The sequence below is a fragment of the Triplophysa rosa genome, linkage group LG16 (assembly GCF_024868665.1).
Source record: "Triplophysa rosa linkage group LG16, Trosa_1v2, whole genome shotgun sequence".
NCBI classification, from domain to species: Eukaryota; Metazoa; Chordata; class Actinopteri; order Cypriniformes; family Nemacheilidae; genus Triplophysa; species Triplophysa rosa.
This window is the reverse complement of record NC_079905.1, coordinates 9,675,990-9,696,305: the sequence shown is the minus strand read 5'-3', so window position 1 is coordinate 9,696,305 and position 20,316 is coordinate 9,675,990. Positions and strand designations below refer to the sequence as shown.

Sequence of the window (20,316 nt, the reverse complement as noted above, 5' to 3'; positions counted from 1 at the left end):
TGACCTGCGGTGCGCTTGCGGCTTTCTGAAAAGTTCACCCCCTATTTCCGCGCGCCTACATTTAAAATAACGAATATGTGCATGGAAAAGACGCAAAGTGTGAATCGGGCCTCAAGCATGTGCTTGGTCCGGAGCGCATGCTTTTGATCGAATGTGCTGGGTTTGTTCATTTCCAACCTTTCGCATCACCTCGCTCAGCCTTTTTTATTCTACAAAACCCATTCTCAGGTGGTGAGTAGCAGAGCAAAGATCATGTAAAGCGAGAGAAAAGCAGACAGAGGGGCAGGTCTTGACCAAACAGGTGTTGTCACCTGCTCTGCGTCTCCACTGGAGAAGAAGCTGTGGTATGAGTTCATGAGGCCTGGGTCTGCTTGTTCAAGTCATATTTCTGCTTTACGCACCCTGGGGGAGGTCACACTCTCGCTGGTGCTTTGTCGCTTGTGAAAGCGAGTTCACAGAGTGGCAGCCAGCTGCTGTGGAGCTGAAGATAAACCTCCTAATGGCAAATGGAGGGTCGTCACCTTGTTGACATTTTGTTCTACGCTGTGCCAGAAGGGCCCGGGTTCACGGCAGTTTGGGAACCGGGAATCTGCGTTGTCCGAATCTAGCCTAATGAAATCATTTGTAAATATTTTAAACTGGCTTGGCAGCAAAAGTGGTCACTGCATGGTGACATTGAAAGCGACTCCAGCCAAGTTTTTCACCAATTAGCATAATAGCTATCATTGCGTGATTTACTGCAGATATTACAGTGTCGGTTTTGTGTTGTTCTAATATGCTTTACATTTAATTCGGGGTGAGAGTAAGTTAAAATCTATGTTAGATTTCATATTTAAACTGGCCTATTTTTGACATCTACGCCCTGTACCCACTGCATGAAAATAAGGGGGATGTTTATTATTCTTAAAAAGTGTTTACTGCAGGACCCAGAGTTCTGTAAATATAAATGTCAAACTCAAACCCCCGCTTCACGGATGACAAAATCTTTTGATCCCCTTCTGCTACAAAGTCAAGAGAAGTGTACTTAAGGGCAGATATAAGAAGGTGTTTTGGAATTGAGGGGTCACTACATCCTTACTGTTGCACTTTTTGAGCCTTTAAAGGGATAGCTCGCCCAAAAATGAAAATTGTGTTATTTATTCACCCTCACCCTTTATTCATTCATTTCAAACCTTGACTTTCTTTCTTTTGCAGAACACAAAAGAAGATATTTTGAAGAATGTTGGTAACTGAACAATGACTGTACCTGTTCACTTCTATTGTATGGACACAAAACCAATGCAAGCGAATGAGTAACGCCGTTGTTCGGTTACTAACATTCTTCAAAATAGCTTATTTTGTGTTCTGCAGTAAGTTGTACAGGTTTGATATGACAAAAGAGTGAGTAAATGACAGAATTTGAGTTTTTGGGTGAACTATCACTTTAACACTTCCGTTGACTTGCAGGAACGAAGCGGTTAGAAGTCATTCAGTTTTGCTGAAAGTTTACGATGATGTCAGCGATACTTTGTTAAATCACTGGATCACTGAAAAGAGTGTAACTGTGTCAGTAACCAGATGGGATCAGACTGGAGCTCTCGCGTGACGTTTCCTGTTAACTACTTCAGTAGAGTGTTGTCAGTATGGAAATTTGAATGTTTCTATGAACTTTTTGTGTAAAAGATGTGTATAAAATGTCATTGTCCCCATTCTGAATGAGTTTAATCAATGCATCAAATTAAAATATTATAGCTTTGCTTTATTAGAGAAAACATTCAATCTTGAATCCTGACATCAGCCGTTGCTTGCTTGTCCCCAACTGAGTTTATGTAGCTCACCCTGTGTGACCCTAAACCAAACTTGCTTTCTGCAGACTTAACTAGGTTACTGCATCACCACTTGCCGTTTACTATAAATTGACCTCCTTACGTTAAAGATAGTAAGAACAGCCTCCAACTAATCTGCCTCCGGACCCAAGGTTTGATGGGCAATGCTGTTTTGCCCATTTCATGTATGTATTCATCAGGGTGGGCGCGCGTACACCTTCGCGATGGCGTAGCAGCCATTTTGAGGTCTCCTTGCACGGCATCAGATGTTTCGAACAGGAAAGGCTTAATCTAGCCAATTGAGCGGGTGGTTGATCAGAGGGGCTGCATGAGAACAGGCAGATTTGGGAGATGGGCCAGACTCTGAAGGTGGGGGAGGGTGTATGGGTTGGCAGAGCGAAGATGGGTGCAAACCCCTGCTTTTTGACGATAAGTGATGCGCCTCGGGATGAATCGCGGGGCGAAATTAAGAGGATACGTCGCTACTCTGGCGTGAAGGAATCTATCAGAGCGTTCGGTGGCGTTGATGTGTGCTTGTAAAACAAGGCACCTTTTACCTTCTGCGGGCAGGGGATGCGATGCCACCGGCGCATTGGTCTGAGAGGTGGGGCGGCAGGTTACGTCAGCCAAATGAATTGTCATGATGCAGATCATGCGTGAAATGAGCTGCGGATTCCATTGTGCGGTTGCAAACGAACGTATTCTCAACTCGTTCCGTTTGCTGGTGTTTTTTAATGTGCTTTAGTAATCGGGGGTGGTTTTTGTAGAAGGGCAAGGGTCTTTTAATGTGCGTGTGTACAGGTTAAGGTGGCGTTTGGAGTGTGATGGTGTTTGCAGTGGGGGCAAAAGGAGGAGGACATTTTTGCGCTTGCAGTGATCTGATCGACAGGCAGCAGTGGCGTGTGCATAAAGAAAATGGTGTGCCGGTGGGGGGATGGGCAGAGGGGAATTAAGGGTTGGCATTATGACAGGGTAGCGTGTCAGGAGAGCGCTGCTGTCTTTTTTCTCCCATTTCATTTTCTTTCTAATCTTGCTCTCGTCTTCATCTTCCGTCCACTTTAACACCCAACTCTGACCCTCGGTACGGTGATGAAGATCATGTGCATTGTGTACGTTACCAAAAAGATTAAAAAAGTAGTTTGTGGTCGTCAGTACCTTTAAGGGGCCCCCAGAAAGTGAGCGTGTGTGTTTATTTTTACAACGCAGGGAGGAAAAAAGAAATACTTTTTTTGGGGAAGGGGGGAGGGGTGCGGAGCGAGAAGGGAGGGGTCAGTTTTTGCTCGGCTTTGTGGTGTGTGTGTGGCACAGCTGTATTAGAAGGGCACAAAGTGAGTCTTGTGTCGGTATGGCCCATGAAACCACACACAGATTGTTCTTCTCTCCTGCCTCTCTTTTAGGCCCGTTCCCTACCTAGCGAAGACACTCTCAAGTAGTTTTTGACAATACGCAAAGAATCGATAGTGATGTATGATGCAAGACAAAACGGGGATTTATACAAATGAATGACGATTGTACTTTTTTATTGTTGAAAAGTGTTTTTTGGAGGGGGGCGTCGCGCGTTCGATCTGGTGGATGATCTTGGTGATATCTTGCCTCCGTGGATCTCTGCACTCTCACACACACCATTTTGGTTTTCTTGCTATCTCTAGGTTGCTTTTTCTCTCTCTTTTCTTTTCATCTCCGAGCTGCTGCTGCGTTGGCTGGCGTAGTGCCCAAAGCAGTGAGTGTGTCGTGGAGTGCGCGTGTGCAGGTTTCTGGCGAGGAGGGAGGGGGTGGCCGGGGTGTGTGCGTCGATATGCAAAAGGGGGGGTTGGATAAAGAAGGGGTGGGCCGAGTAAAGAGTCTGGTTTTTGTAGCAGCTGACTGAAACAGTCATTATATTATGTAAAGGGGGACGGGGGGTGATGGTGTGGGGGGGTCAGGCTGACGCGCACTACATGGACAATCTGATTGGTTGGCTGGTGCCATTGTTGGTTGTGTGTATGCTTGTGTGTTCATGGCTCACGCACTCGCTCGTTCTTCTTTTCTACTGTCTCAGTCACTTGCTTTTTCTCGCTCGCTCCTAAACCTTTCTAAACCCCCCTTCTTCCTAATGCACTAATTCACGCTTTCGTGCAGGGGGGGCTGTTGTAAGGCTGGGCGAGATAGGTAACAAAAAAATCTTGTTTTCCTTGTGGTGAGATTCAGTCTGTTCTTGATGATTGTTTTTAATCAGAGGAGCCGGCATTTCAACCGAAGAGATGTTGTTGCCAAATAGATTTATAATGTAGGCACTACAACGCAATGAAAATGTAGGTACAGGAATCAAGGTACATTTTCAACACGGTCTTTAAATCAAAAGGAAAAGATTTAATTTATTTAAATGCATCAATATAAAGCTTAACAAATACGTTTTTTGCCTTCATATATGACTCCATTCAGTTCAGAGTTGAAGTGATAGTTCACCCAAAAATGAAAATGCTGTCAATATTTACTCACCACCTTATCATTTCAAACCTGTATGACTTTCTTTCTTCTGCAGACCACAAAAGAAGAAATTTTGAAGAATGTTGGTAACCAAACAACTGTGTTACCCATTGACTTGCATTAGTTTTGTGTCTGTGCAATAAAAGTGAATGGGTACCGCCGTTGTTCAGTTACCAACATTCTTCAAAATATCTTATTCTGTTCTGTAGAAGAAAGAAAGTCATACAGGTTTGAAATTACAAGAGGGTGAGTAAATTACAGAATTTTCATTTTTGCGTGAACTGTTCCTTTAATACATGTCAACGTTTTAAAGAAATAAATTGCACTTAATTTTTGACGACTTATATCCTTCATACTGCTGCGTCAAAAGGCACTCTTTAGCAAACATAGTGTCCCAAAAAGTTTCTAAAATCATGATATTTACAATTTTATATTGCCATAAAAATCATTGTGAATATTCTATAAATTCACAGTGGCAGTAATGGAACCAGATTATGTTTTACAATTTCATGTCCTTCAGTTCACTCTCAAAGCTTCAATCACTGTTCTCTGACTAAATAGTGCTCTCAGGATAGTGCTTTAACCGGATTCAAAGAGTTTTCCAAGAGATAAAACCAGATGTTTTGTGTTCGTAAAACCGAGGTGGCTCTCGTAAATTAAACATCGCGATAGAACTATACGGCACAGGAGAGATTAAATTATGTCAGAGGATAGTTACGTGTAAATGAGAGCGAATGATGACATGAGAAATAATGGGATGATAAAGAGATGAAGTCATCAGGGGACCAATTACAGCGCAATTTAATTCGTAATTGGGGATGTCCCTACAATAAGGCATTTTAAGACCAGTCAGTTGTGGGTCTCGGGAGCTTAATTGGGTTTAAGAATAACTACAGTGCTGTGTGTTTCATATCAACTTCATGTGAAAATGCCTGGAAGATCGCTTGCTGTGAAAATGTCATACCGAGATGATGCTGCAGTTTTTGTTTCGAACTATAATTGTGCTGAATATTGAAAGGGATTTGGGTACTGACAGTAATGTGTCTTGGTAGAATGACTAAAATAAAGACTGTACACATATTCTCATAGATATCGCTACATCAGAGAAGTCTAAAAGGTAGTGATTGTGACATCTCCTTTGTCCTGGGTCACTGAGGTATTACTGAAACCAGAAATGTGGTTACCAGTTGTGTCACCTGTCCAGTTTGTCAATACTGTTATCTCAACCACAAGCTTTCTCTCTCTCTCTCACGCACGCACACACACACACACACACACACACACACACACACATATATACTTGAAAAGCCTTTTCTCTTAATATCCATTAAGAGCCAAGCCATTGTGACCTTGCTGAGCCACGGCAAACCACCATATACAGTACCGATCGTGATTAGTCACATCTTCCAGAGGAAAGGACGAAAAGGGTTCAGCTTTTCAGAAGCTGGAACTAATATTAATTAGAGCTTAAAACGCTTCACATTCGAAAAAAACAATGTTTGTGTCAGGACTCTTGAAATGCTGTCATGTTCACATCAACGAGAGTATCTCCTGTCAGGTGGTTCGTGAGACAATCTCTCTATTTTTCCCTATTTCTCTGTTCGTACCGCTGCCATCAACTATGTGGTCTATAGTGCAGTAGGGTGGTACCACGCTGCTTTTCTCCTGACTGATACGTGTGTCCACACACCTTTGATCCCAGCTGCTGTCCGGTGCATCACATTAAACACAAAATCCCTTGCTTGAAGATAGACTAAAATCAAAGCCAAGGCCTCCTATGGCAACTGTTTGAATTCTGCATGACCTCAAACGGTGAGGGGAGCACAGAGGTGTCCGAGATGAACCATGAACGTTCAGAATGTTCTTTCTTTGAAAATTGAGGGATTCAGCGTTTATTTTGTCTGCTTCGGATTAAGCTCATAAAGGCTGTAAAATGTGATGACTTGGCAAGTGTTCATTTTGGATACTGTATATAGTATAGAGAAACATCAAGCAATAAATGAACGTAAAATCTGGTTTTTTTAATAACCTGTAGTGTTTTTTATATTATATATTAAGTTGACTTTCACTGATGAAAGCGATTTCATATCAAATATATACAAACTGCCCTTAACAGAAACATCTGCTTTTCTAAGATATCTGCTTGTTTCACAAGTATCACATGTGACAATTAGTACAAACTAAAGCCATTAAATTGTACATTTTTGGAGCAAAATCTGAATTGTTTTTTTTATGTGCGCCCCCCGAGTGATGCACCTCTGCGCTGTTTGTCTCAATTGCACAGGGAAAGAAAAATGAAATGATTTCCGTATCATTAGCTGAAATATTTCATTTTCATGAGCTCAAAGAAGTTTTTTAATACAAATAATGCTATTTCACTTGCAAAAATGTTGACATTTTGGGCCCTGGCTATACATCCACGTTATAAACACTATGAGAGGTCAGAAGTTTAGTTCAAAGGTCCTGATGCGAGATCCCTGATGGATACAGAGGTTCCAGATTGGGAGAGGGGTGTCGCAGTGACGTCCTGGGGGTGTTTGGAGAACTGTTCGTCTGAGCAGCTTAATGTACATAATCAAAATATTTGATGAAAATAATGCTGTTTCTGTTTTTACAATTCACTTTGCATATATAGGCAGAAAATGGATAGATCCAAAAATAGATCAATAGGGGAAAAGTATCCTTACAGATATTTATAAAAATTTGCGCTTACGTCTACGGTAACTGTTATTATTTTGATTTGCTTGAATTTATGAAACAAAAGTGAACCTGCGCAGCGGCAGGACCGTGTCTGTGTGTGTGTGTGTCTGTGTGTGTGTGTGTTATGGAGACGAGGACTGGACAGCACCTGATAATGTTCTACCTTTAAACTGGAGCTATGAGCGGAATACAAATGCACAAATGCATCAGACACATACAGAGGTTCAATCACAAACAATAGCCTGCATAGAGTCCGCACATTCACTGTCCAGACACTCCCTGTGTGTGTGTGTGTGTGTGTGCGTGCGTGCGTGCGTGCGTGCGTGCGTGCGTGCGTGCGTGTGTGGGAGGGGGGAGAGCCTTTCTCTGCCCTCTGGGCATGAAGGGTCCGACCAAGCGTGCCTAACTAATAAAGACGAGCAAACTCGCACATGATCATTTAGATCTGTTGTACGTGACACATGCTCAAAGCTCAGCAGACCCTTGTGTGTACACACAATCAGATTTTCATTTAAGCATGTGTGACCTCTTCAGTCCACACATGAGCTTCACATGCTATACGCACGCGCACGCACGCGCACGCACACACACATGTACAGGGTGACTCATTCGGGTTGTACGTTGGCTATGGGACTCCTGTGTTGTGCTTTTGTCCGGAGGGGAGATGAAGTTATTGGCTGACTGTGAGAATGCAGCATTAAGGATTGGCTCATCTGGTTTTTCGGTAAATTAATGTCAATAATGGTCCGCATGCATGTGTACAGTTTTGGTCGTAATGTTGGACATTTACCTATCCTCTCAAATTTGAGGTTGCATGTTGAATATTACGTTATAAGCTTTAATAATGTTTTAGGAGACGCATGTTCTTTGTGTGGTGAGCAGTGTCTCTTGGGGTTTACCGTCTTTGAATGAGACGGTGCTTTGTATCAGTCTGCTCCGCTACACTTTCCTCTCACTGTCTCCTAGAACACACTTGCTTTGCTTCTAAATTAAAATTGACACTGGAGCGGTGGCCCAGTGGTTAACACATATGCTCTGACAATACCTGGTGACGAGTTTTAATACGGCTCACGTCATTTCCCCGAAAACTGTGCGTCCCCTAATTTAAGAGTGAATGGATGAGGTAACTGATAATGTTACAGAAGTAAACATGCAGCATCACCGTGTTGTTTACATGTCTTGAGGATCGAGAACAGATTTTATCACTCAAAGTAGAGCTGCGCAATATAGAAGAAAAATGTGATGACTTGCTCAATGATGCAATACATAACATGTTATATGATCATGCTTAAAGTTTGTAATTAAATTTAAATTACATTCAAATGTAACTGAAAGTCCTATAACCAACATGCGTGTTTCACATTTTTTTCGGGGAATAGAAAACATCTCATTCACTCTGTCTCGCCAGTCTCTTTGCTATTTGCATTGACCTAAAACTGATTATACGTAACAGCTCTTTAAAATTAAAATCATTCAGTTATTACAAATAATTAATATTTCAATCGTGCAGCCCTAATCCAAAGTAATTCAATCGGCACAAATAAGTCGACACATCAGCCTATAATCGATTACCTGGACAGACGCAACGATATATTGCAATTAGATATGTATATCATATATCAGAAAGGGCATTTTTTTGTTTTGGTCTTCACACCAGACGTGACACATCACCGCAACATTTTTTCTTTAGCCAAAACATTTCTTATGTAGAATCCATTGCAGCTTAAGACACATCACCTGCGTGCTGGTTAGAACCAAAACTATAAATAACATTAAATTATACTTTTTCGAATGTGTTGCAATGTTGTGTTGCATCTGGCCAGATATTTATTTATAGGTTGACGTGTCAACGCATTGTTCCAGGTCTAAAAATGCAGCTTTCAGTAGTTAGGTTAATTGATTCTGGTTGGATCCTAGGAAATTTTAGTGTGTGAAATGTACAGACTTTGGAAATGGGGTGTTTGGTGTCAGTTAATGGGCGGCTAGTGACATTAGGAGTGGGGGTGTTGCGAACTCTCTGCAGCTGAATGGGAGAGGGATACCCCCTCTCTACTGGCACCCCAAGCAAATTTCCTTAGTCAAACCATGAATGTTACACTGAGTTGTATGTAATGATTATGTAATTTATCAATTAAGGCAGGAGAGGACTTACTGCTTGAGGACTGTAGTCCACGGCCCCAGCACAAGGCTGACTAATGGCTCTGTTAAGTCTGTGGGTGTGAGGAGTCGTCATTGTAGGAGTCATCTCTCTCTCTCTCTCTCTCTCAGCTCAGAAATGTCCTCATCCTCTGAATGAAAAGTTTTTTTATTTTATTTTATCATGACTAAAATAATGTGCCTATTCTTAATGATATCTACAAACTCGTGTGATCCAAAACAGTCTCTCACTTCCACAAAAACCAATCTGCGATTTCTGACATCATTGTGCACTTCAGGACCTCTCTAGTCTACAATCTATTGACTCTATTCTCTGCTCCTGCTATTGGCTATTTTAAAAGAGCACTTTCCACTCAATGTGTCCTGCTGTAATTTCCCGTTTCAGAGGAAATGACTTTAAATGACTGTTTACTGTATTAAATGTAATTCGTAACTGCATATTTAAATAAAATAAATCGAAGTGATCTTGTCTCTGTTTTACAGGATGGAGCGGATGTCTGAGGAGGCGTTGAGGCTGAACCTGCTGAAGCGGGGTCTGGAGGCGCCTGATGAGCGGGACGAGGCCATTGCCAAGCGCCTGAAGATGGAGGGTCACGAGGCCATGGAGAGGCTGAAGATGCTTGCCCTGCTCAAACGCAAGGATCTGGCTGCCTTAGAGGGGGCGGCGGTGGCAGCGGCCATGGCGGAGGGCAAAGGCCCTGGAGGCAGTCAGGGGCTGATGGGAGCTGTGGCCTATGAGGAGAAAATGAATGGAAGCTTGAGAGTGGGTGGCCACGGTGGCCCGAGTAAAAATGGGAAGGAAAACATAGTGGATGAACCAGTGGACATGAGTGCTAGAAGAAGGTGAGAGGAAAATGTTTTTAACAATAGATTAATGCTTTCCTGTAGCTCAGTGGTTAGAGCATGGCACTAGCAATGCCAGAGTCATGGGTTCGATCCCAGGGATTGCACATACTCGACATCAAAATGTATAGCGTAAGTCGCTTTGGATAAAAGCGTCTGCCAAATGCATAAATGTAAATGTGATGCTGATGTTTGTGCTTTGTGATCTTCAGTGACGTGGTTCGAGAGAGACGCACTCCATCGCCAGACGTCATCATCTTATCAGACAACGAGGCGTCCAGCCCCAGGAGCACGCCACACCCGGAGGAAAAACGGCATCAAGCCAACCTGGAGATGTTCAAGGTACACCTTTCCCAGAGTTCAGATCTTGAGTTCGCCGTCGACGTCTTAACACAAGTCAGTCTTGTAATTATGTGTGTATGTTCTTCAGGGGAAGACTGGCGAGGAACGGCAGCAGATGATTAAAGCTCTCCGAGAAGAGCTCAGGTTGGAAGAGGCCAAGCTGGTGCTTCTCAAGAAACTAAGACAGAGCCAGATGCAGAAAGAGAATGTGGTGCAGAAGGTCAGAACCGTGCTCTTTCACCCTATTTTACTACATACCGTGCCAGCTGGTTTAGCAACTCGGCTGGCGTCTTTTTGCTCTGTATATAATAGTTCATACAGAACTGATCTACCTCTTCCCCATCAAATCCAGACTTGACTAGACATGACTTTAGTAAAACGCAATAGGAGAATTTCTGAAGACTTCTGGTCATTGTTTTTCATGTTTTTACAATGTATAGGGACCTTTTGATTGACATCTTTAATGTCACAGGTTTCCCCATCTGCTATTGGTTGGTTAAACAGATAGTCCTGCCCCAAACAGTGATAACACGTTTCAGGGAAATCACCCCATTGGTTGGCTTGTGGTTATTTTTACATATTTTGCTAAAACACGCTAAAACTAAAAGCTGAAGCAACCACTCATTTTATGATCCTGGTCCACGAGTGAGTCATCTTTAGTAATTACAGTTTTGGATATGTCGTGCAGTCTCTTCTCTAAATCTGGCTCAGTTGCAACGCCACATCCACACTGCAGTTTCTTTGTACAGCACGTTCACCTTCACTGTTTTAGCACCAAGCAAAATAACCTCCTCTGTCCAGCTGAGTGTTATATTAATGCCAGGAAAAACTGTTGAGGTAAATCGTTCTATTGTTTGAAAGGACATAAGTTGCTAGCGGGGGTGAAATAGGGTAACGGAGTGAGATGAGCAGACGTAACCTCACGGATATGTATAGCAGCTCTGTGTGATGTTTGCCCGTATACTGTGGTGTTGAGATGTTTTGTCTCTGGGTCTCATCTCAGCATCTATCCAGATACAGCAACAGCCCATAAACACTCACTCGTGTCTGACGTTGAAGTGCTACAACCCACTCAGCATGTGTGATGTTTGTTTGCACTCCAACTGGAGGATGAAAATTGCTGATTCGACTTAGATTTGAGGGTGAAACACTAACAAATAAATCCTAAAATGTACTATGGCTTCCCCATGTTATCACTTTTTGGTGATAACTATGATAATGTCATCATCGTTTTATTACATATTTTTAGATCAAGTGTTTTGGAAAGGCATCATAGTACATCATATAAATACATACAGATAGTTGGATTCACTGTTTTTTGCTGAATAAAACATTGACAGCCAATCAAAATCTATTTGAATTTAAAGGGCCCACGCACTTGAAATGTAGAAGTACAGTGTGCAAACATTGTAAGCCAGCTGGTGTGGTTGCTGATATAGTTATTTGTTAACTTTTTAATTGTCATTCTTTGTGAACAGGCCTTAAAGTTCAGCCAAAAATAAAAATTGTCCTAATTTCCTCCCCCTCAAGTTGTTCCAAATCTGTCTATATTTCTTGGTTCTGATGAATGCAGAGAAAGATATTTGGAAGAATGCTTGTAACAGTTCTTGGCCACCATTGACTACCAGAGTAGGAAAAATGACAATGGTAGTCAGAACTATTTACTTTTCTACATTCTTCAAAATATCTTCTTCTGTGTTCAACAGAACAAAGGATTTTATAAAGCCATTTTTCCTACTATGGTTGTCAATGGTGGCCAAGAACTGTTTGGTTACAAGCATTCTTCCAAACATCTTTCAAATGTCTTTCATCAGAACAAAGACATTTATACAAATTTGAAACAATTTGAGGGTGATTAAATGAAGACAGAATTTTTTTGTGGGTAGACTGTCCCTTTAAGTCCTGCCTGTGTTTGCCAATCAGAACATTTGGGGGAGGCGCTTTGCCAACCTCAATGAGTTTTGGGTGGGATTACCTGTTTGTCAAACTAGGACAGATGGGGAATGTTCAAGAAATCTAAATGATAAATTACTCCTACAATTACACCATTTTTGCATTCACTCACATTCACATTCACAGCTTTCTAATGATGGTTCTCAATATTGCAAAATTTGTTGTTTTGTTTTTTTGCTGTGAATTTTTTTTTTTTTATGGTGAAAATGTGACCTGGTCATCTCAAAGTTAGATTTCACCCAGTTGTAAATAGTACACGTCAGGTTTTGACAGATGGACTTGACACCTTTTTTGACCTGTTGTTCCCCCTCTTAGGTCCCAGTGGTCCAGAATGCCCCATCTTCAGTGCAGCCGTCATCCATGCACAGCTCTCAGGGGCTGGGCAAACTACCGGTTCGGCCAGGCATGCACTCATCTGAGCCTCAGAACCTACGCCATGCACAGGTGATTTACTTATTTATTGTGCTTTGACACAAGCATGCCATGTCAAAGTGTTTTTTAGTGTGTAGCTTGTGACCTGAATACAATTAGTGTGTTATTCACATGCATTGATTCTCATCAATTCTATAGGAAATTTTATTTATTACTATTATTATTATTATATTAAGTATTTGTTAAAAAGGCATTTCCTACATATGAATGCATCTTCGCTCTTCTGTGTTGGATGTATTAGACAGAACATGTCTCGGCCTGCTGTGGTTGCCATGGGAGCAGCACCTTAAGCTCAGCATAACAGTATAGATTGGTACCAGTTACCATTTTTAATTACGGTCCATCTGTTGAGTACAAACAAAAGCCTTGCTGTCAACAAAGTACAGTCTGAACTGTAGTGTCTGCTGACATCTAGTGGCCATACAGTGCATTGCACATTTACATTAATCCTGGCTGTATTTATTTTTCCTTGTAGGGCCACACAGTAATCAGGTCTGCTGCCAACGCATCTTTGCCCCCCATGATGATGTCGCAGCGGGTTATTGCACCCAATCCTGCCCAGCTTCAGGGTCAGAGATTGCCCTCCAAACCTGGCATGGGCCGCTCCTCCACAGGTGGCTTGGGCAATACAGTGAGCTATCAGCAGGTAAAACCATACCAAATATCTCCTACAATATACAGTCTAGGCCAATAAAAATGGATAATGGATGTTTCTCTTTGCTTTGTGTAATGCAGGCTGCCAGCCAGCAAGTGGGGGTCTCGCAGCGTTCAGGTTCCTCAGCTATCTACATGAATCTGGCACACATGCAGGCAGCGGGAGCAGCTGGCGTGGGGGTGAGCGTGAGTGGGGTGGGCGCCGTCAGCCCGTCCACCTTATCCAGCGCCTCCAGTGTCGCTTCTATGAACGACCAGGCCAGCAGCCAAGCGGCCGCTAAACTGGCCTTGCGTAAGCAGCTGGAGAAGACCCTTCTGGAGATACCACCACCTAAACCGCCCGCGCCCCTGCTGCACTTCCTGCCCTCTGCTGCCAACTCTGAGTTCATCTACATGGTGGGGTTGGAGGAGGTGGTTCAGAGCGTCATTGATAGTCAGGGTAAGAGCCAGAGGAGGAAAGCACACTCACACGTGACTGAATGGATGGTTTGAATGGAGTTTCAATTGTTTACAGTAGGTTTTTGGTATTTGGCCTAAGGAATTGAGATTTCAGCAGGGTTGTCTTATACCGGTGCTGCTACTATATGAAGGTTAAAAAAACAAGGCATAAAATTACAGCCAAACAGCAGCTCTCATGTTGAGTGTGCAAAAATTATAAACTTGCAAGCGATGCTTTTTTTACTAGAATTTATGTTCAGTTTTGTCTGTGCATTGCTGTAGAATCAGTTTGTCTTTAAAGGGACAGTTCATCCAAAAATAAAAAATCTGTCATTTATTCACCCTCATGTTGTTCAAAGCCTGTGTGAGATTGATTCTTCTGTTAAACACAAAAAATATATTTTAAGAAATGTCTTCGTTGTTTTGTGTCCATACAGTGGAAGTCAATGGGGCCCCAGTGTTGTTTGGTTACTGACATTCTTCAAAATATCTTCTTTTGTGTTCTGCAAAAGAAAGTCATGCTGGTTTGGAATGACAAGAGGGTGATTAAATGATGACAGAATTTTCATTTTTGAGTGAACTATCCCTTTAAAGGGATTCGCATTTGAATGTGAAAATGTGGTGCGATAGCTGTGTTCACAGTGCATCTAATGTGTGAAAGATCAACTTTGCAGCTAATTTTGTCATTAAACCATCTTTCTTAATGGCATTCTTCAGGTAAAATGCGAGGCTCACTCCCACAAGTGGAGCCGTTCTTCTGTGCTCAGTGCAGGACTGACTTCACTCCACACTGGAAGCAGGAGAAAAGTGGCCGCATCCTCTGCGAGCAGTGCATGACGTCCAATCAGAAGAAGGCCCTGAAGGCCGAGCACACCAACAGGCTGAAGAATGCGTTTGTTAAAGCTCTGCAGCAAGAACAGGTCAGTCATATCTAAATAAAGACATTTAGTATAGCTAAATATTCTTAAGGGTAGTCTCACAATACTATAACTACTTGGATGACGTAACGTTCTAGTTTTTCTCAGTTTCTGTTTTGACTCTTTTCAGGAAATCGAACAGAGGTTGCAGCAGCAGGCTGCTTTGTCTCCCAGTTCAGCTCAGACTGTGCCTAGCGTGAGCAAAGGGGAGTCCTTGATCCGACACCATGCCCTCAGACAGGTGCCACTTTTACACACTTATTGCATACAGACATGAACAGAACCGCATAGAGTGGTTTGGGGTTGTGATGTAGTCACTCTGTTTACAATCTGTTTATTGACATCAGGAGGTGTAATGAAATGTATCTCTCCCATCAGACTCCCCAGCCACAGGCCTCTCTTCAGCGAAGTCTGTCCAGCTCGGCACGAGGTGTCCTCTCTAACTTCGCCCAGGCATCTCAGCTCTCTGTGGCCAGTGGCCTGCTGGGTATGACAAGCAAGCGCTGTGGAGGAAGCACCAGCAGTGGCAGCAGTCGGGGTCAGCATGACAGCCACAGGCAGATCTACAATATTCCTGGTGAGAGAAGGTTTCGCTTTGTTTGAAATTTTCGTTAACTTCAATTTTACTACTTGGCCAAATTAATCTGCTTTCCTTCCTCGTGTGTCCCGCCCCCTTTTCTTGTCCCTCCGTCACAGGTCTGAATATTGCCTATCTAAATCCGGGAGCCATCGGGGGTCACAAGGCATCCAGCCTAGCGGACCGCCAACGGGAGTATCTGCTCGACATGATCCCCCCACGCTCCATATCCCAGTCCATCTCCGGGCAGAAATGAGCCCTGACGGGACTGCAGTTCCTTCCCTCGAACGCCCCGCCACCCCCTCCGTTCTACATCAGAACGCTCCCTATCCCCCAACACATACACACACGCACACCTTCACCTCATCGCATGCAGTGCCTGTTCGTGTGCCTACCCGACTAACCCATAAGAACAGCTCAATCAGTCAGACTATAAACACCAGACTGTCAGCGCATCTCAAACTTCGGTTTCCTACTATAGCAAAGCTCTTTATTGTTATCTCAACTTATTATTGCTGTTGTTATTGCTACTCTTATTATCACAGTTATTATTATTAGTATTATTGTTGCTTCTGTTACAGTTAATCTTATTACACTTATTAGTAGGTTTAGTGGATTTTTGCATCTTATGTTTTTGCCCTTTTGCATTTCATTTCAGAGGAAGGACGCCATATTGCAGGGTCACTTACGAATATAAACCTTTTCGTTGTCGTCGTTCATTTCGAAGCGTCCTCCTTCAGTCGCCCGGTAAAATGACACGCGTTCTCTCTCACGCTGTATCTTGAGTTTTGGTATTGGAATGATTGAAGCGTTCTCACTTGAGAAAGACGAACCTTTGTAGCGTTACACACTTGAAACTACAAAGTCCTCCACCAAGAACCTTTTCTACGAAGAACCGAGGCGACTTGTGTACATCGATCAGATTGATCCTGATGCAGACTGGTGCTGATCTAGTCAATGATGGTTCTACCTTGCGAAGGCCACACAGCAACAAGCGAACACCTGGCTTGTGAGACTGATGGTAGATGATGTACGGCATACAAAGAAAAAGATTTGGAACGGGCGACACCATTGAAAGGAGAAAAAACCGAGAGACCTGGTACTGAGTCCCCTGCTGTTTGAATGTACAGTGAGAAATTGAAATTGGAGACCCATTACAGTGCTTAACACATACGTGCGTGCCCACAGAGCGGGATCTCCTATGTCTCTCAAAACCTTCACTTTCAAAGAATGCAGTGTTGTCGCTTCTTTTGTGGCGATGTCGTTTCGCTGCGCAGTAAAAAATGAAGCTTGAGCGTTCCATCACTATGAACAATGTCTCCTTTTGATTTTTGTTTCTGTTAGGGTGTAATTGTTTATTTTGTTATTATCTTCTTGTCTTTATTTCTTTTTGGGCGGCGTCTCCACCTGAAATGGTCTTGTATCTGAAAGGTACTTGCCACAGGAGACGATAATCATTGAAATGGCAAATGGGTGGAATTGTTGGAAACATGGTTGATGCATAGATTGTTCAAGTGAGTTTTAATGGAAGGCATTGACAAGGATCAATCGTCGTGTTGAAGCAATGCACATGAGATGCCTCGATATGGAGGAGCACTTTTCTTCTTAATAATTGAGAAATGGTTGATAAAAGGACAGGAATGTTTCAAGTCACAGAATGTCAAGATATGGATGCCATCTGATGTCTCGGAGAGAGTTTGGAGAAAGACCTTTATGTATCTTTTCTTAAGAGACCTGCTTGTTGTCATTTTTGAATGCATTTTAAGTTCAAATAGGGTTACTGGAGGCAGTCAGCTTTTAAACGGTGTCCTTGGTGACCGTGTAAGCAGTGTTTAGTCAATATGCAGTATTAGTGACCGAGCCGGTTTATGCAGGAAGATTCTGCATTCTGATTGGCTGATCGGTCACAGTCTGATTATGTCGGTCAAATTCAGTTAACATTACTATCAATGTCTGAGGGGGAGTGCTTTGTGTTTCAGTAACTTCCGGTCGGCTGATCTAAAAGGGAAGATGAAGAGTCGGAAGGTTTAGGGTCTGATTATTGACAAGAGGTTTAGCACTTAACACATTTTTTTTCAGCCTAGGTATGTTTGGTCTTTTTTGGAATTCAGACTTCGAGGTCTGTGATGCAGGTCACGCTTAATGGCTTTGAAGAAGCTATAATACGAGTTTGAAATGTTTTCTAAAAGTGATGAAATAATGGAAATCCATGCGCAGCAGTCATGTGTATCACTGATTCTTGCAGTTCGATTTTTTTATGGTGTCCAGTATAATGCCACTGAATTGTGGCAGAATGATGCAACTTTTGAACAAAATCATTTTAAAGCTACCTTGGATTGAATTTGCAGGTGCAATATTAGATGGTATGATGTTTACATTATTTTATTTTTTCCTAGTAATGATGATGAGTCCGGTCCCTTTGAGTCATTCTGTTCAGTTTTAATGACTGATTTTATTTTTAGTCCCATTTTATGATCTGTATTTTTTTCTTTTTAAAATGAACATTCGGGTGTTTATAGTACACACTCATTTCTCTCTCCTGCTCTCTCTTGTAGACTATATTAGATGCATCCATATACCTGTGTTCATATTTACGAGAAAGTTGGATTTTGAAGTTAAACTTCCTTTGAGTCCTTGATTAAGTTCTGTTTTGTTTGGTTGTTTCATTTCAGCTGTTTCTTAAAAAAAATAAAAGAATGAAAAAAGGAGAAAAAAATCAAATGTAATCAAAAAATGTATGAACAGATGATGACACGATATTTGCTAGGTCAGAAGTAATAATGACTTATTGTACATATGCTTTTTTCTCCCTTGAATTAAAAATAATGAAATGAAATTAAAGTGGTTGTATATTGTGTAGAAAAGCAAACAAAAAGCCATGAATATTGTGAAGCTTGTCATTTCGTTTTGTGATCACTGTGTATTATTGTGTAACAAATGTGCAAAATGTATGGGATTATACTTCTCTTGTTTTTGAATGAGCTCTTTAGATGCATTTTCTCCCCGGCTGTATGTTTTTGTAGTATGTAGTATTTGCAGAAGAAAAAAGTTCATTGTTCTGGTGGAGCGTTTGATCCATTCTGTAGTCTCTGGACTGGGACATGATGGGACAGTCTCGTATGTAACTTTTTTGGTTACCTCTCTCTTTTTTTATTTCAAACATTGAAGTTATGTAAATGTTCGGCGAGTTCCTTTCTCGTAAGACGTCCCGCGCAAAGTGTTGGTCTTGCAGGACATAGACTGGATGAAACATCTGACAGTATTACCCCTCACTTGACCAAATCCAAAGCGATTCTGTAAAATCAAAGCACTCTAACGCTCAATAATAATGTTGCATTTAGCTAAAGTACTGGGTGCAGTAAACCCTACAGGGAGGATCTTGTAAATTTGTGTTTTCTAATGCTTACAGTACAAACTTTCCTTAATGTATCCCTGTTTCTCTCTCGCTCTCTTTCTTGGGAAAAATCACAATGCTATTGTTTTTGTCATGGAAGATTGTATACATTGTATACGATGAAAAAAAAGTTTTTGTTTGTTTTTGACTGTTCCAATGCTTATTGCCTTCAGCCTTTAAATCATAAGACAAAAAACAATGGAAAATTTGCACACATGCAAGTATTGATTCTAAGGTTTGTGACATTAGATATACTTTAAGTTTTATGTCATGGATTCGCTGTCCATAATTCTCTGACTGGACAATCAGCTTTTCTGGAATTCTAGCGCTGGGCTTTACTTCACTCTGCCATGTGATTTTTGCGTTTTCTCTCTTTCCTGCTTTCTTTTTTGGATGATATCTTCTCTATTTGTTGCAAGTACAGGTCATTTTTGTTGAAGTGGGAGAGAGTTTTGGCTCATTGTTTCTTTTTGTTTTTCTCAATTTCATCTGAACAGATATTTTTAAACAGAATTTAGCTGCAGTTTACCCAGTTTGAATTTTGAAGCAAATGGCAATATGTTGAAATCCGTTTGTAAAAAAAAAGACTATGATTAATGTGTACAGTTTTAAAAAATGAAGTATTGGAAATTGGCTTAAACAATTATTGATTTTAGTCAAGGAAAAGAAGTGCTTTTTGTCAAGTTTTTATTTTTATTTAGAACATTAATCCAGACCTTTTGCACATCCTTGATATTTAACTGTCTAAAATGGAGATGAAAAAATGCTGTTTGATTACTGCCGGTTGATTAACAACAATTATGCATTGACTGAAAAAAATAAGCTAATTTTGGAGGAAATAACTTTGTAATATTTATCACTTGCAAGCTATGTTTAATAAAGGATGGAACAGTTTATCTCTGACTGTGTTCATATTTGTTAATATTTTTTATTTATTAATTTATCTCCTTGGAATGCTTAAATATGTTTATTACAGCATTATATAAATCATATATTTATATATTACGTACAGATACTTGCAAACAATTCTGCCGTCTTTGTATGTCCTTCCCATATCAATACTCTCATTGGGATTGAGAGAAGAACATTGACAAAAATTCATCCCCGGCATTAGAGTTCTTACAGTGATCCAACACACATGGTCTCGTTTTCTCTGACATTTATTTACTAATTGGCTTCATTATAAGCTTTTACTTCATCCGGTCGTGACTATTACAGCTATTTTCAACAGCGTCAATGTCAACCTGTATCCTGCCTTCAGAAACAAGATTGTGCTGTCATGAGTAATGTCTTTTCTCACACGTTTCAGGAGATTCATGTGCATTTTGGGATCATATGAAAGCACGAGATTTCATTGTGACTATGGGAGTTATTATGAGTCTTTCCTTTAATGGTTTTCACATTTTAGCAATGGCCAAGCATTTGCTTGGCGTTATTGAAAAATATCTGGGATCAATTTGATTTTCAAAATAAGTCTTTGTTTTTAAGTCTATGTCCAAATGTATTATGTTCACACTTTATGATGTAGACTTGCATGCAAAATGTTGCCAAAGATGGTCAGTGATAAGAATTCTGTTTATTATAGAGAGATTTGCAGTACAGCCTGTGTTTCTAGGATACTCCAGAATATTCTCTCAT

General features: G+C 41.4%; 1 protein-coding gene across 2 annotated transcripts in view; it reads left to right on the top strand.

The window, feature by feature from the left end:
• Positions 1-19,578, top strand: part of gatad2b (GATA zinc finger domain containing 2B) — a 36,933-nt gene extending 17,355 nt beyond the window's left edge. For both annotated transcript variants that reach the window (XM_057354672.1, XM_057354673.1), the window contains exons 2-11: positions 9,612-9,971; positions 10,184-10,313; positions 10,402-10,533; positions 12,582-12,710; positions 13,174-13,344; positions 13,434-13,791; positions 14,508-14,710; positions 14,838-14,948; positions 15,086-15,284; positions 15,404-19,578. In XM_057354672.1, the coding sequence (XP_057210655.1) occupies positions 9,613-9,971; positions 10,184-10,313; positions 10,402-10,533; positions 12,582-12,710; positions 13,174-13,344; positions 13,434-13,791; positions 14,508-14,710; positions 14,838-14,948; positions 15,086-15,284; positions 15,404-15,540 (1,929 nt within the window). In that variant the 5' untranslated portion in view covers position 9,612 and the 3' untranslated portion in view covers positions 15,541-19,578. The remainder of the gene's footprint in view (positions 1-9,611; positions 9,972-10,183; positions 10,314-10,401; positions 10,534-12,581; positions 12,711-13,173; positions 13,345-13,433; positions 13,792-14,507; positions 14,711-14,837; positions 14,949-15,085; positions 15,285-15,403) is intronic.
• Positions 19,579-20,316: the final 738 nt, after the last annotated feature.